This window comes from Stigmatopora argus, chromosome 14 (assembly GCF_051989625.1).
Source record: "Stigmatopora argus isolate UIUO_Sarg chromosome 14, RoL_Sarg_1.0, whole genome shotgun sequence".
Lineage (NCBI taxonomy): Eukaryota > Metazoa > Chordata > Actinopteri > Syngnathiformes > Syngnathidae > Stigmatopora > Stigmatopora argus.
Genome location: NC_135400.1, coordinates 12,932,623 through 12,945,673, shown reverse-complemented (window position 1 = coordinate 12,945,673; position 13,051 = coordinate 12,932,623). Strand labels below are relative to the sequence as shown.

Sequence of the window (13,051 nt, the reverse complement as noted above, 5' to 3'; positions counted from 1 at the left end):
CACTATCAAGTTTATTTGCCGAATGTCTTCTCACAAATACAGACACGGAAATTGTGTTCATGGATCTTTTGCTATAGTCTCATTTCACAGTTGGGTCCTTTTTACCTAGCCAGAAAAGCCCCCTCATGGGATTTTGTAAATAGGAAGCAAGTTGTACCTCCCATTAGAGCTTAATTCTATTACGCAGCTGACTCATGGAGAGAAAGTAGGAAGTGGAATATTTGACAACAGTGTCTTTTGTTTGAATCGAGTACTTTCTGTTTCTTCATTTGTTTCATTTTGTCCCCTTTTCTTTTTTTTTTCCAGCTTTATGCAGTAGTAATTAGTCAAGGATGGCATTGCAGAACAAGTTGCCAAAATACCAAGCCTTATGCTGATGAGCACAAGACGACAAATTGAAATTTGAAAGCATGCTCCGTATGCACATTTACATTTAACGGGAAGGTGGAATTTTAATAAGAAACGTGCAGGAAGAATGCAGCCTGAGGCAGCAAGTATGAATAAACTTGGCCAGGGAAAAAAAGGGTAGATTATGAGGAACCTTTCTTCAGAAACAAGATGAGATCAGGTTCAGGTTTGTTTCACTAAATTCAGATTGTAGTGGACAGAATTCAGCTAAAAACAGGCAATTAATATTGGAACATGCCTGCTTCAAGGAAAAAATGTCACCTCACCTCTTCGGCAAGCTTATACTTCCCCAAACACACACTTGCTGGCACACATTTACAGAGCCAGATTAGGTCAATGACAGCAGATTCTCCTAGCTGTCAGCTTTACTCTGTCTTCTGGGAGAAATGGGGAAAATGATACTGAACCGATATATGAAACTTAGCTGAGTAATTTCATGTCACTATCCCAATAAAAAGCTTTTTCTGTGCACCACTCCACCAAAAAATATTGTTAGTTGGTGGTCTCTTAATAGGCAACATAACAGTGTCAACCAGTGAATCTTACTTAGCCTGTGATTTTACATAGAATGGGTGAATCTTCACATCATTCAACTTTTGGACAATTTTCAGTAAGTTCTCCCCAACCATTATGGTCCAGTTTGGTAAAACTCACCTGTCTTGAGCAACTTATTTTGAAAGAGGCAATTTAGTTAAACAGAAAAGGCAAATATTCAGCACTCAAAGAATTTAATTGCAAAATTTCCCTCAACAAGGCCCTCAGTGAATGAGATTGACTCCTTCTGGATTGCATCAAGCACGACTAAAAGTTGAAAATCTGACCATTTGATCTTGATCCCTCAGAGTTAAAACTTGGTCTGACTGCAGAACATTGTCTAAATTCCTTTCACTGAAAATTTTGATATTCAAAATGATACCAAGATGACGCATAAGTTGAATACCAAGCCTGTGCACCCTTATGCAGACATGCTAAGCACTTGAGGAACGAACAAACTCCATGTCCTAAATATTCAACAATCTAACATCTTACTGTTTCTACAACCAAACAGGTTATATTTTGCATAGTTGTGTTAATATGCTACTAATCCAAAAGTACTCTTTGCAGGGAAGACAAGGATTTGACTGCAGCACCGCAGTGAGCACAAGATGGGCCCACACATGCCTCAATGTGGCTGATAGCTTTGGTGCAGAAATTTGAAGTCGTGCGGGTGCTAAATATAGGTTTTATGTAAGCTGAGGTGAATCATTTTTAGTCCACACATTTCACATTTACTCACACACCCATGAGGTGACACTACACGGGGTAATGTTTTGAGAGGGTGTGTGTACTTTTCTTTGAGCAGTGCAATCTTTGACATCCTGCTTTTATTCTGTTGACACTGCCGTGTTTGGATATTAAAAAAAGAAAAGAAAAAATCCCTCCAATCATATTAGGACCTGAGGATCAATGCACATGTGCACAAAAGAACCCCATAAATATTTAATATTATTGCAAACATGACTTTTTTGATTGCTGGGCTCAATGTGGGGCTCAGCATTTCAGATGAACTATTTACAACCACTACAACAAGAATAAACATTGTTAAACTACATACTGTGTATTCTTTTTTTAAGCAGTTGAGGGTTGAATTACAGTAAGTGTACATTTAATGTCCTGTAGTAAAATGTGATTTTTGTAGATATTATAGCTCAAAGCATAGCAGCCTGTTGATATGTATGGCTGGTTCTTGGCCCATCCCCTCTAAAATCAGTGTCGTTGCCTCTTGTTACATCAGATGAAATTAAAATAAAATCATTTGCACGTCTCTTGCTCGCAGTCTAGCAATCAAAATGAGCCATGGTGGGATAAAAGAACAATGTCTTTTTTATGTACACGACCAAAGTCACATTAAGTAGAAAAATAAAGCAAGAATCTCGAAATTTACTCATGAAAATAAGCAAATAAACTTCTTTTAAAATGCATATTTGTTTTGCAGGGAGAAATTAACAGGAGAATAAAACATCAAGTGACTCCAATTAAAATTAAATCAATTTTTAAAACCTGCAAAAACATACCTTTTTGCTGCAATGGTGACATCTTGTGGCGGAATTTGGTCATAGCTCAAATAAGTATCTGGAAAAAAATGGTCAAAGTCCCTGTTTTTACCCGGCTTTATTAAAGTTATTGAATGCAAACATCAATAGAAGATGGAATGTTTGTTAATGTAAACTATGACTATCCTTCTTGTTGGGTAAAAAACAAAAACATTTTGGATAGGTTTAAATTTGAGCCAATTATATTATTGATACATTTTTACATTGCTGTCCAGAATATCAATTTGTTTCTAAGTATGTAGTGGCTGCACATGTCAGAAGTTAAAATGTTCAATAGGTATTAACATAATCAGTTACATTGCTGAGTCAATTTGGTAATACACACAATTGTGTTTAAGCGAATTAAAGGAGTAAAAAGGAGCACTGTGGCAAACACCAATTTTAAACAATAATCTCTCTATTGCTGCGATTTATTTAATCTCAAAACTGGTGACACGAACATCTCCATTGAAGCTAATAAAAGAGTATTTTTCTGCACCCATGCGGTTGGGAAAATGGATTTGAGAGCCATCTGACAAGTTGACCTGGAATTCCGTTGGAGTGAATACAATGGTGATCTATGAAAGACAACAATATCAATAGAATGTAAAACTGCAATTTGTTCAATATAGGTAATTTAGAGTAACGTTGTCAAATATTTGGAAAAACAAACACTAACCTTGAAAAACAAAATCAGTAAATTGCAACACTTAACTGATCTTTTTTAAAGTTCTTTCACAGCAGGTTTCCCTTAATAAACTAAAGTCACCTTTGATATTTGACAACTATTGAACTATACATCATTTCTAATATAACTAAAAGGTGGGTTTACACACCTTGAACTCCTCCCCCAGCTGGAATGGAAAACCTCCCTCGCGGTGCTCCTCGCACCATTTGCCTTCCTGGTAAGAATTGCAGACCACTGCATTCTCATCTCCATGCGCGTTGAAACGTGGGTTGATGTGCATGGTAATGTCCTTCTCGTTTGGGCCAACGTTAAGTGCAAAACTGCAGCACACAGACAAAAGGAGGGAAGATATTAGCAAAATATTGCAGTACCTCAATGAACTGTTTAATCAAAGTAGTTTTTATTCGCTTGCTAAAATAGATTTCCGTCGCTTCCCAAAAGCACATTTTTAATGACAAGCAAGTACTTACTTAGTAGCATCAGGTAGAGGCTTTCCAACAATTGTCATTGTCTGGCCAACCTTGAATGACATGTTCCTAATAACCATCCCCTGTGCAGTAGAAATAAGATATGTTAGCATATGACGAAATAAATGTACAAAATCCACTCTGAAATTCATAATAAGTGACTTCTACAATCCTGTCCACTTTTTAATGCTAAATTTTATGATCTTTAATGAAACGACTTTGCAAGGACCAGCTCTAGATTCTGTGAAGTACTGTCCCACTCCATTTTCCTTTCTACGCCTATAAACTTTATGGTAGTAATTATGATACTGTATGTGGTGTCAGAATTTCCTCAGATTTGTTTCAAGGGGGGAAAGGGGCTGGGTTTAGCTAAAAGCTGAGCATGTGGCAGTATGGAAAATCTGCTGTGTCGAGATTAGGACAACTCTCATCGACAATGTGTTACATGAGTGCAGGACTTTGATTCACTCAAAAAAATATTAATTATCGTGCATTATGAGAATAGAAGCAGGAGAGGAAAAAAGAAATGCAGCAGTGACTTAAGGATTTGCATTTAGGATATTGCATTGTACTTTTCATTCACATTAAGGAAGTGATTTTTAATTTAGGATTATCTACTAACAAACATTAGAATATTTAGAAAACCCAGATTCAAGCAGGGAACATTGCTACAGATTAGAAGGGCATACTAATGGAAAATGGAAGTGTGCTTAAAGAAAGCCAAGATAGGAAAAACAGTAAAAAGTATGTGTGCAACATTCTTTCCATGTACGAGTCCAACTGCCAAGTGGGTGAGTGCAACAAATGGCAAATGGGCCTTATAGACATTTCATTTGTGGATTTCAAGATGCTTGCTATATCACAAAACAGACTTTCACAAAGATTATAATGCTCAGTTTGGATTGGCATATGTGACATAGGTATTCATCTAAAAAAATGTTTTAATTATGATTACTGTCTTTCACTATGGAGTGTATTGGAAGTCTGCTTTTAATTCTTCAGCTCATGATTGTCAAGCTCGTGATCAGCACAGTAGCCGAAACAAGTAGCCATTTATAAACAGAACTCAGTTTTTGAGATGACAGAGATCTTAATTGTTTTAATATAGTATGTTTGATTCTGTTGGCATTCTCAATAGATCTGGATAGAGTGGTGAAACATGAGAAATCCAACAATTGTAAGCAGAATAGAGAAAATGTAAGCAGTGTCTGGGAAACAGCTGAGAATTCAGTCATTAGCTGGCAAACTCCCACTGAGGCGCTGCAGAGAATAGTTTGGCCAAAAAAGGTAACACATTGCATACATACCCATCCCCCCAAATCCACCCCAAAAAGGACTAAAAATAATAATAACATCATAGAAATGACCTATAATTGAAGAATCTTGGTATTACATGTCAAGTACTTGTTCCACATGTCAATTATTTTTTGTGCAACTTAAAAAAAACAACAACACTAGATACTAACTAGTTATGAATTATAAAGTTACACTTCTATTGCCAGTTAATAAGACTTTTACTCACGGCCATTGTGACTTCGGATGTGGTCAACGGTGACGAGCAGCTGAGAAGAAGAAGTGATAAGTGCAGGGCCTCGCCCCAGCGGCCTCAAGAGGTTTTTATGCAGAGTGGGAGGTATCTTCATTACAGTGACAGTGAAAGCAGCCAGAGTACTTCAAGCTGTGGATGACATTGACCAATGAGCTCACAGTAAGGTTAGAAACCACTAATAACGGATTCAACAAGCAACTGCAGACCCGAGTCCACAGGAGCTAATTACTGCTTGACATTACATGATACTGTCACAATGTAATTGTATTGAGTCTCCAAGCTGACGGGCCAGAATAGAAATGAATTTGTCACCAAGGAGACAACTGAAATATTTAGCTCAGCTGAATGTGGCAGAGCCCACCAACTGTATTTGGCTTGTAAAAGGATCAGATGACAGTCAGCCTATCTTGCAGTGGGTTGTGACTCCTGTTTGAACCCCGTGTGCGCTGAGATTAATGCAGTTTATTAACAATGAGAAGCATTGTTTTCTTTTGCACAGACCAGCAGATATGAATCAGTATGAATATTCGTCACAAAAGCCATTATTGATATTTCATGAAAATGTTTTCTTGTGTTGTTTTCATTGTGGATGACCTATGTTACATGCATAGAAGACAGTATGATAACTCATCTACATGTGAATATTCTAACGTGTTCTAAAGCCAGAAGCCTGTGAAATGTGCTTTTAGTGTTGGAGAAAACCACATTTTAACCATTTTGTATCTTCTTGTTTGTGAACTCTACTTACCATTAATTTCCAGAAGTAACTCATCATCAGGAAAACAAGTCACAAGGTCTAAAAAAAAAATTGGAGCATTGTAACACAAGTTAACAGAACATTATTCTTTGCCGATGATGTATTTTAAGATGTTAAAAACTTACCTATGATTCTTTTTGAAGGGACGCAGACATTTTGTGTGGTATAAAAGATGTGTTTTTGGCCAAGGCATTGTCATATTGTAGTCCTGTGGTAGTTCCGGTAGAAAATCCATGAGCACTATGTACTGACATTGTTGTTGTTTTTTTTTTTTTTTGGGGGGGGGGGGGGGGGGGGGGTGCTGGGGGGGGGGGGGGGGTGGTAGTGGTCAGTAAAGTTTCTTTCATTTTGTAATGGTCAGATCACATAGCAAAAGTATTACAAGATGACCCTGAGAAAGCAGACAGGAAAATTGACCTGGAGAGACAGATAAGGAGAAAGATGAGTAATCGCCAGGCAAAATAAACATCAATTTTCATTGCCTTTATTTGATGGTGATAGACATCCTTCTGCTATGAATAAAAAAAACAATATCAGTAGAGTTCAACTTTAAATACATTGGACGTCTATCACCGTCAATGGCAGCCATCGAGTTAAATAATCCAATAATTTTCAGGTTTAATCAAGTGCAGTGTGCATTCGAATAATAAATCAGACGGATGATGAGATAAATGAATAAAATAATGAGATGAAGAGATAAATAAATGTGAAGCTAGAAGTCGCTGATCGACTGACACGTCACAGTATGCTTACGTCGTTTGTAATAGAGCAACTGATGATTACAAAGTGTCTGACGATGATGATGACCATTTGCCGATCAGCCCTTGTGTTTATCAAACTATAACAGACTTTGAATGGCAGGTTTGTCCACGTATGACGCCCCGGATTGCACACACACACACACATTGCACACTGACATCTGCAGGAACCATGAGAGGAGGAGGCTGTGGAAATATGTTCAACCCTTCTTCACGGCATTGGTCCTCTGCTCGCATATTCAAGAGAGTTCGAGAGACTATTGGCGAGCATGTAACATATTCACCCACACCCCCTCATTATTATCAACGGGGAGGTGACGTGCTGTTTTGAAAAGCAAACTGACAGTTGACAAAAGGGGTTCTCTCCATTTGCAATGTTATCCAAATTAAGATTATCGGATCTGTAGCCATCAATTGTCCGACGTGGAATAGCAAACCGCCATCACGTCATTCTGGATAGCTTGACCCAAAAATCAACAGAATTCGACTTCCCGTAGAAATGGCATCAATTGCAGCGTCGGTGCATGAGTCGACCTCTGCGCTTGCTGATGCTTTACTCCCCGCGAGCATATTCGCACCTGACCGGGGAGGATGCATGGACGACGCCGGGGATGAGTTCTACGATGACGGGGACGTGGTTAACGGCGAGCCCGAGGACCGACGGATTGACTTCACTAGCAAGGTGAAGCTAGGCCCTAGATAGCACTCTGCTAATGCCAGAATGAATGAGATTTTAGTTTAAAACGCTGGATTTTAGCATATGCTTTGCCAAATATCATATTTTATGTTAAGGAGAGGTATATTGCATCGCGAAAAATACCGATCGTGCTATAAAACGCGTTGTTTCGCTTTCCTTTTACTTGCATAGCGATGAATAGCCGGTATCGGCTATGGCTAGCAGAAAAGCTGCATTACTGTACTGTTGACGTTTATTAAGATCATATTTCATCTAAATGAAGATCGGAGTCTACAGTTGTTAACAGCGTTTTTTACCTGCCACACGCTGTTATTAGTTTAGAGTTTGCTTAGAGATCGGTGGCAAAGTGACAGGTACAACAATAATAAACAACAAGCCTGAATGTACCTGCATTAACACATGCTGATGAAACAAGTACAATAAACATGGGATGATGACCTGTAATTTGGTAACTCGCCACAAGCAAACGTATGATGTGCCACGTGTGTTTAAAATATTGTTTAGCATTTAAAATAAAATAAAAACTTTAGAGAACAAAAAGTTTAAATATAATATAATTTCATCTAAAGGAGGCTGGCAAAACATTGCTATATTTTCAGCGTCAGCCATTTCTATTGACACCCCTAAAAGAAACATGCCTTTTTATTTGTTGTTGAGAAATTCTTTCTTGTTAAACGAGTTCAGCCTATCGAATGATGTAAAGTTAAGAGTGTAGCTGTAATAATACATTGCCTGCTATTAGTCATCACAAAATATCAATGTTAGCCTTTCACATTGTTGCATCATTTAGAAATCAACTCTTGTCAATGAAGCCTTTCCTTTGTTTAAATCAAGTCAAAGTATAGTGCTTTTTAAATGAACTAAAAGATTTGACATTTAAATTTTTATAGTTTTTCTGTGGTATTAAATACAGGTTAAGAGGCTCTGTTAAATAGGCATTTTTTATAAGAGATCATAAACATCATAAACAAATCCATTCAATTTTACCCTTGACCCTGACAATTACTACTTAATGAATAGCCATTTAAAAAAGTTTTCTTTAAATTCTTACCTCACTGTCACACCTTGTTTCCTCTATTATATATTCAAAGATGGCCCTTGTCAGTCCAAATGGAGAGCAGTATGATTCCTTACTTAACCAGCTAAAGGACAGGATGGGTGAGGGGTCTGGAGAGACCATCTACGTGGTTGGGATTGGTTCAGGTGAGACCTATTTCATGCTCATTTTAGGATCACCGCCAAAAGTTGAAAGTTTGTTTAAAAATTGTTTATGATTTCCTCTTCGGTAAAGATGGTGGTGATTGGGGTCTCAACGAAAAGGACATGGACGCTTCAGAGGCCACCGTGCGATCCATGTGTGCACAGCTGAACTCCGATCTGATTCCTCTCAGGGAACGGACTGAGGCGGAAGGTTTGGTTCGTGACTATTTGATCCGGCGGTGTGTCGGGGAGCTGGACTTCCTGGAGGTCAGGTGCGTAGTTAAATCAGAGATATTTTGTATGAAAATGTTTTATCAGACATTTCATTTATTGCTCTTAGGGTGGCAGTGGTAGGGAATGTGGATGCTGGTAAGAGTACTCTACTTGGGGTGTTAACACATGGAGAACTGGATAACGGCAGAGGCTTTGCTCGCCAGAAACTCTTCAGACATAAGCATGAGATGGAGAGTGGCAGGACAAGCAGTGTGGGCAATGATATCCTCGGATTTGACCAAGAGGGACAGGTGATACGTGGGGTTTTCTATATGAAATTTGCTAATTTCCTACTGGGAGGAAAATCCCATTTAATGATTAACTACCATTTCACCTAATACAGCATTATATCTTACTTTGGGTTCTAAGCACCAGCTGTTGCTTTCACATGCTTGAGAGCCAGAGTTCTTTTTAGCTGTAGAGTGACAACTCAAAAATATTAAAATATGCCTATCACAGTTACAACCACATGCTAGATTTTCATATGAATTCATTTGGATTGATTTGAGTTATCAGTGTTGTCAGTTTTGACAAGCTGCAATCAAAAGGTTTAGATGTTAAAAATATGAATTGCAAATTCACATTATTGAATTGGCATTACCATTCAAATTGCCTAATCTAAATATTCATAGGTGGTGAACAAACCAGACAGCCACGGAGGAAGTCTGGATTGGACCAAAATCTGCGAAAAGTCCTCCAAAGTGATCACCTTCATTGATCTGGCTGGGCACGAGAAATACCTCAAGACAACAGTGTTTGGAATGACTGGACACCTTCCAGATTTTTGCATGCTCATGGTGAGAAGTGGCATCAGAGTGCACATTAATATTGCAAGCTTTCCTCAACCTTTCATCCTTTTACAGGTTGGTAGTAATGCAGGAATTGTGGGTATGACCAAAGAACATCTGGGCCTGGCTTTGGCCCTGAACGTGCCGGTGTTTGTTGTGGTGACAAAAATTGACATGTGTCCAGCCAACATTCTGCAAGGTCAGTCGTCTGGGTTTGCCATTTCTTGCGTATTTTTCTGCAAGTTTGCTTGCTGATCTTAACAGAGACATTAAAGCTGCTTCAGAGGTTGTTGAAGTCCCCTGGCTGTAGAAAAATCCCAGTCCTGGTGCAGAACAAGGACGACGTCATAGTCACTGCATCCAACTTTAGCTCTGAGAGGTACAAAATCTTTCCCCAAGGCACATTCAGAGTGAGTGCAAGAGTTAAACCATCTTCAACAACTTCTGATTGTGAACCCTCCCGTAGGATGTGTCCCATTTTTCAAATCTCTAACGTGACCGGAGAAAACATGGAGTTGCTCAAGATGTTTCTCAACCTGCTTTCATCAAGGACGTGCTACAGAGACGACCAGCCAGCCGAGTTTCAGATTGACGACACCTACTCTGTACCAGTAGGTGTCCATACATATAGAAGGACTTAGAATTTGCAAACTCTGGTGCTAAATGCAGTTATTTTCTTGTTTGAATAATGACAGGTACATTAATTTGTTGCCTTATGTAAATTAGTTTGGACCATTTATGAACAAGTGGAAACATTTCCCAAAGCCCTCCATAACTGGGATTATAAAACCGAATTGTTTGTTTTAGGGAGTTGGAACAGTCGTATCAGGAACCACTTTACGTGGTTTAATACGCCTGAACGATACCATGCTACTAGGGCCAGACCCTTTGGGCAGTTTCATTCCCATTGCTGTCAAGTCAATCCACCGCAAGAGAATGCCCGTTAAGGAAGTCCGAGGGGGTCAGACTGCATCGTTTGCGCTTAAAAAGGTAAGTGGATGAGCACTATCAACTTCGTGAACACACCCCGTGGGGATTTTAGTCTTTTCATGGTCCTGTTTGATACAGATCAAGCGTTCATCGATAAGGAAAGGCATGGTGATGGTATCCCCAAGGTTGAACCCACAAGCTACTTGGGAGTTTGAGGCAGAGATTCTTGTTCTACATCATCCAACTACGATATCACCCCGCTACCAGGCTATGGGTGGGTAACTGAAAAGTTTACATCAACAATGTCCCATTTTTTTGTATTGTAGGTAATCTATTTTATTGGAAAGAAAAAAGGTTGATTACCTTGTCAAGTTTTGCTTTCAATCTCCACACAGTCCACTGTGGTAGCATAAGGCAGACCGCCACCATACTGTCCATGAATAGAGACTGCTTACGGACAGGGGACAAGGCCTCTGTCCACTTCCGCTTTATTAAGACCCCCGAGTATCTTCATTGTGACCAGCGGCTGGTGTTCAGGGAGGGACGCACCAAGGCTGTAGGGACCATCACAAAGGTAAATATTAAGATCTTTTGCATAGATTTTGGGGGAAAAAGTAAATCAAATGTCCTGTCTGCCAAGGCAGGAGATACGCACCTTCATAAAAAAAAAACAAAAAAAAACGTTTTTCTCTTCTTTTTCAGCTCCTGCAGTCCACCAATAATTTGCCGTCAAACTCCAAACCTCCACAGATAAAAATGCAATCCACGAAAAAGATGCTTATCCGAAAAGAAGACGGAACCACGGCAACCGGCGATGAGGGCTTATCGATAGCACACTTAATGGGCACAAGCATGACACAGGTGAGAGACCACAAAAGTAATTTTTCCAAAGACGCCTTTTTTTTTTTTCTATTTTCAACTTGGCCTGCTAATTCTCTCTCTAATTTGTCAATTCTCCTGTGCCCTTATTTTTTCAAAACATTCCATTCATCAATTAATATTGTATCATACATGTGTCAAACTTTCCCCTCTCCTTGGCTTGCGTGACTGAATCTCAAAAGGGAGAGGGGGAGGAGGACCCTCAGTTAAAGGAGGGCAACAAAGAGAATAAGGTAAAGTCAGTCATCACGGGAGTGGTGATCCTGAGTGGGAGACGAACAAATGCGTTTTTTTTTTTAGTTCTATAGTAATTTTACCTTACGGCTTCTGCATGATCAAAGTTTGTTTTTGCTCGGCAAAGCTTAACTTCTATATTTTCCCTGCAGCCAAAGACTGGAGGAGGTGGGAGAAGAAGAGGAGGTCAGCGACACAAAGGAAAAGGACCAAACATTTCGGCCGCGGCAGCTTCCACATCGGCAACGGGAGGAAGCTAAACTGAACCCCTTTGCTTACCTCCCATTCATCACTCCATTCCAGCTATTTTAGCGTGAAACACTCTTACCCATCATTGCCTTTTATACCAGGATTTTATTGTAAAGGGAATTTGAAGAACTATACTCAAAAGGCACAGCTTGGATCTTATGTAATTGAATCTACCATCACTGTTAATAGTTTACATGACAGCAAAGTGGAATAGCTTGTCACAATCATTTTTTTATCATTAAAAAGGAAAAAAGAAAAAATACTTCATGGAAGGGAGGGAGGTAAAATCCCCCATCAAGGCTTCAAAATACATAAGCAGCTAAAAATCACACTCCCTTGCATTCCATATGCATTTGCAATTAGAACATTTTGTGTACTATTTATATACTATTTAAAGTTTTTGGCCACACCCTGATTAAAGATTTAAGTACTGTATAACTGAATGTAGCAGTGAGTACATAGCCTGTTTATACTTAAATCTATGGAATCTAATTCAAGTTGTTACATTTTAACTTTTTCAATTATTTGGCATATATGCAAAATTTTACCCACCAATATTTAATGTTTTGAACTTGTGCAACATTGTATATCCTGCACTCTTCTTCCCACTAGTGTGCTGCATCATGGCTCCATCCAACATAGGTCACAACCCCGTCACCCCAGCAGAAACTCATGATTGTAAAACATGCCGTGCTAATTGTCAACTCTGGTATATATCGTGTTACAGCTTGCTACTGTTAACGTGTGACATTTATTCAACTAAATCTAAATAAATTGGTTGTACAGAGCTGCACAATAGTCTTTAATTTAGTAATCCCAAGTAAAATAGTGTTTCAAGAGTTACCATATTCTGGTTGACAGGAAAAAGTTTTTTTTTTTCATTTAAAAAAAAAAAATCCAAATTATTTCTTTGGACTGCGGGACAAAACAGTTTTGCTTCAAGACTTACTACACTTGTGTTAGTGCACATTCATACTCACCCACGTTAATATAACAAATTCTAAAGGCTATATTCGACATTCGCAACAATTATTTCAAAAGTAATTTATAACTTACTGGCTTGAGGGATGTTCTGTTTCGATCTTTAAATGCAGAGTTGAAT

General features: G+C 38.8%; 2 protein-coding genes across 4 annotated transcripts; one reads left to right on the top strand and one right to left on the bottom strand.

Moving 5' to 3' along the window:
- Positions 1-2,540: 2,540 nt before the first annotated feature.
- lgals2a (lectin, galactoside-binding, soluble, 2a) lies at positions 2,541-6,043 on the bottom strand. Its single transcript, XM_077618992.1, has 5 exons — positions 5,933-6,043; positions 5,158-5,313; positions 3,639-3,718; positions 3,317-3,488; positions 2,541-3,058 (listed from the first exon to the last, which is right to left on the bottom strand). The coding sequence occupies exons 2-5, from the start codon at positions 5,161-5,163 to the stop codon at positions 2,912-2,914; spliced, it is 405 nt and encodes a 134-aa protein (XP_077475118.1). The 5' UTR covers positions 5,164-5,313; positions 5,933-6,043; the 3' UTR covers positions 2,541-2,911.
- An 877-nt stretch (positions 6,044-6,920) lies between these two features.
- On the top strand, positions 6,921-12,736 carry gtpbp1 (GTP binding protein 1). 3 transcript variants are annotated; one of them, XM_077619607.1, is made up of 14 exons: positions 6,921-7,381; positions 8,488-8,599; positions 8,688-8,868; positions 8,937-9,120; positions 9,502-9,666; positions 9,733-9,856; positions 9,922-10,036; positions 10,124-10,268; positions 10,465-10,647; positions 10,726-10,861; positions 10,983-11,161; positions 11,290-11,422; positions 11,620-11,699; positions 11,853-12,736. In XM_077619607.1, the coding sequence occupies exons 1-14, from the start codon at positions 7,199-7,201 to the stop codon at positions 11,958-11,960; spliced, it is 2,028 nt and encodes a 675-aa protein (XP_077475733.1). In that variant the 5' UTR covers positions 6,921-7,198; the 3' UTR covers positions 11,961-12,736. The 3 variants fall into 3 exon arrangements, with proteins under 3 accessions (XP_077475733.1, XP_077475731.1, XP_077475732.1); XM_077619605.1 differs by having other exon boundaries at positions 6,932-7,381; positions 11,290-11,448; positions 11,649-11,699; XM_077619606.1 differs by lacking the exon at positions 11,620-11,699 and having other exon boundaries at positions 6,933-7,381; positions 11,290-11,448.
- Positions 12,737-13,051: the final 315 nt, after the last annotated feature.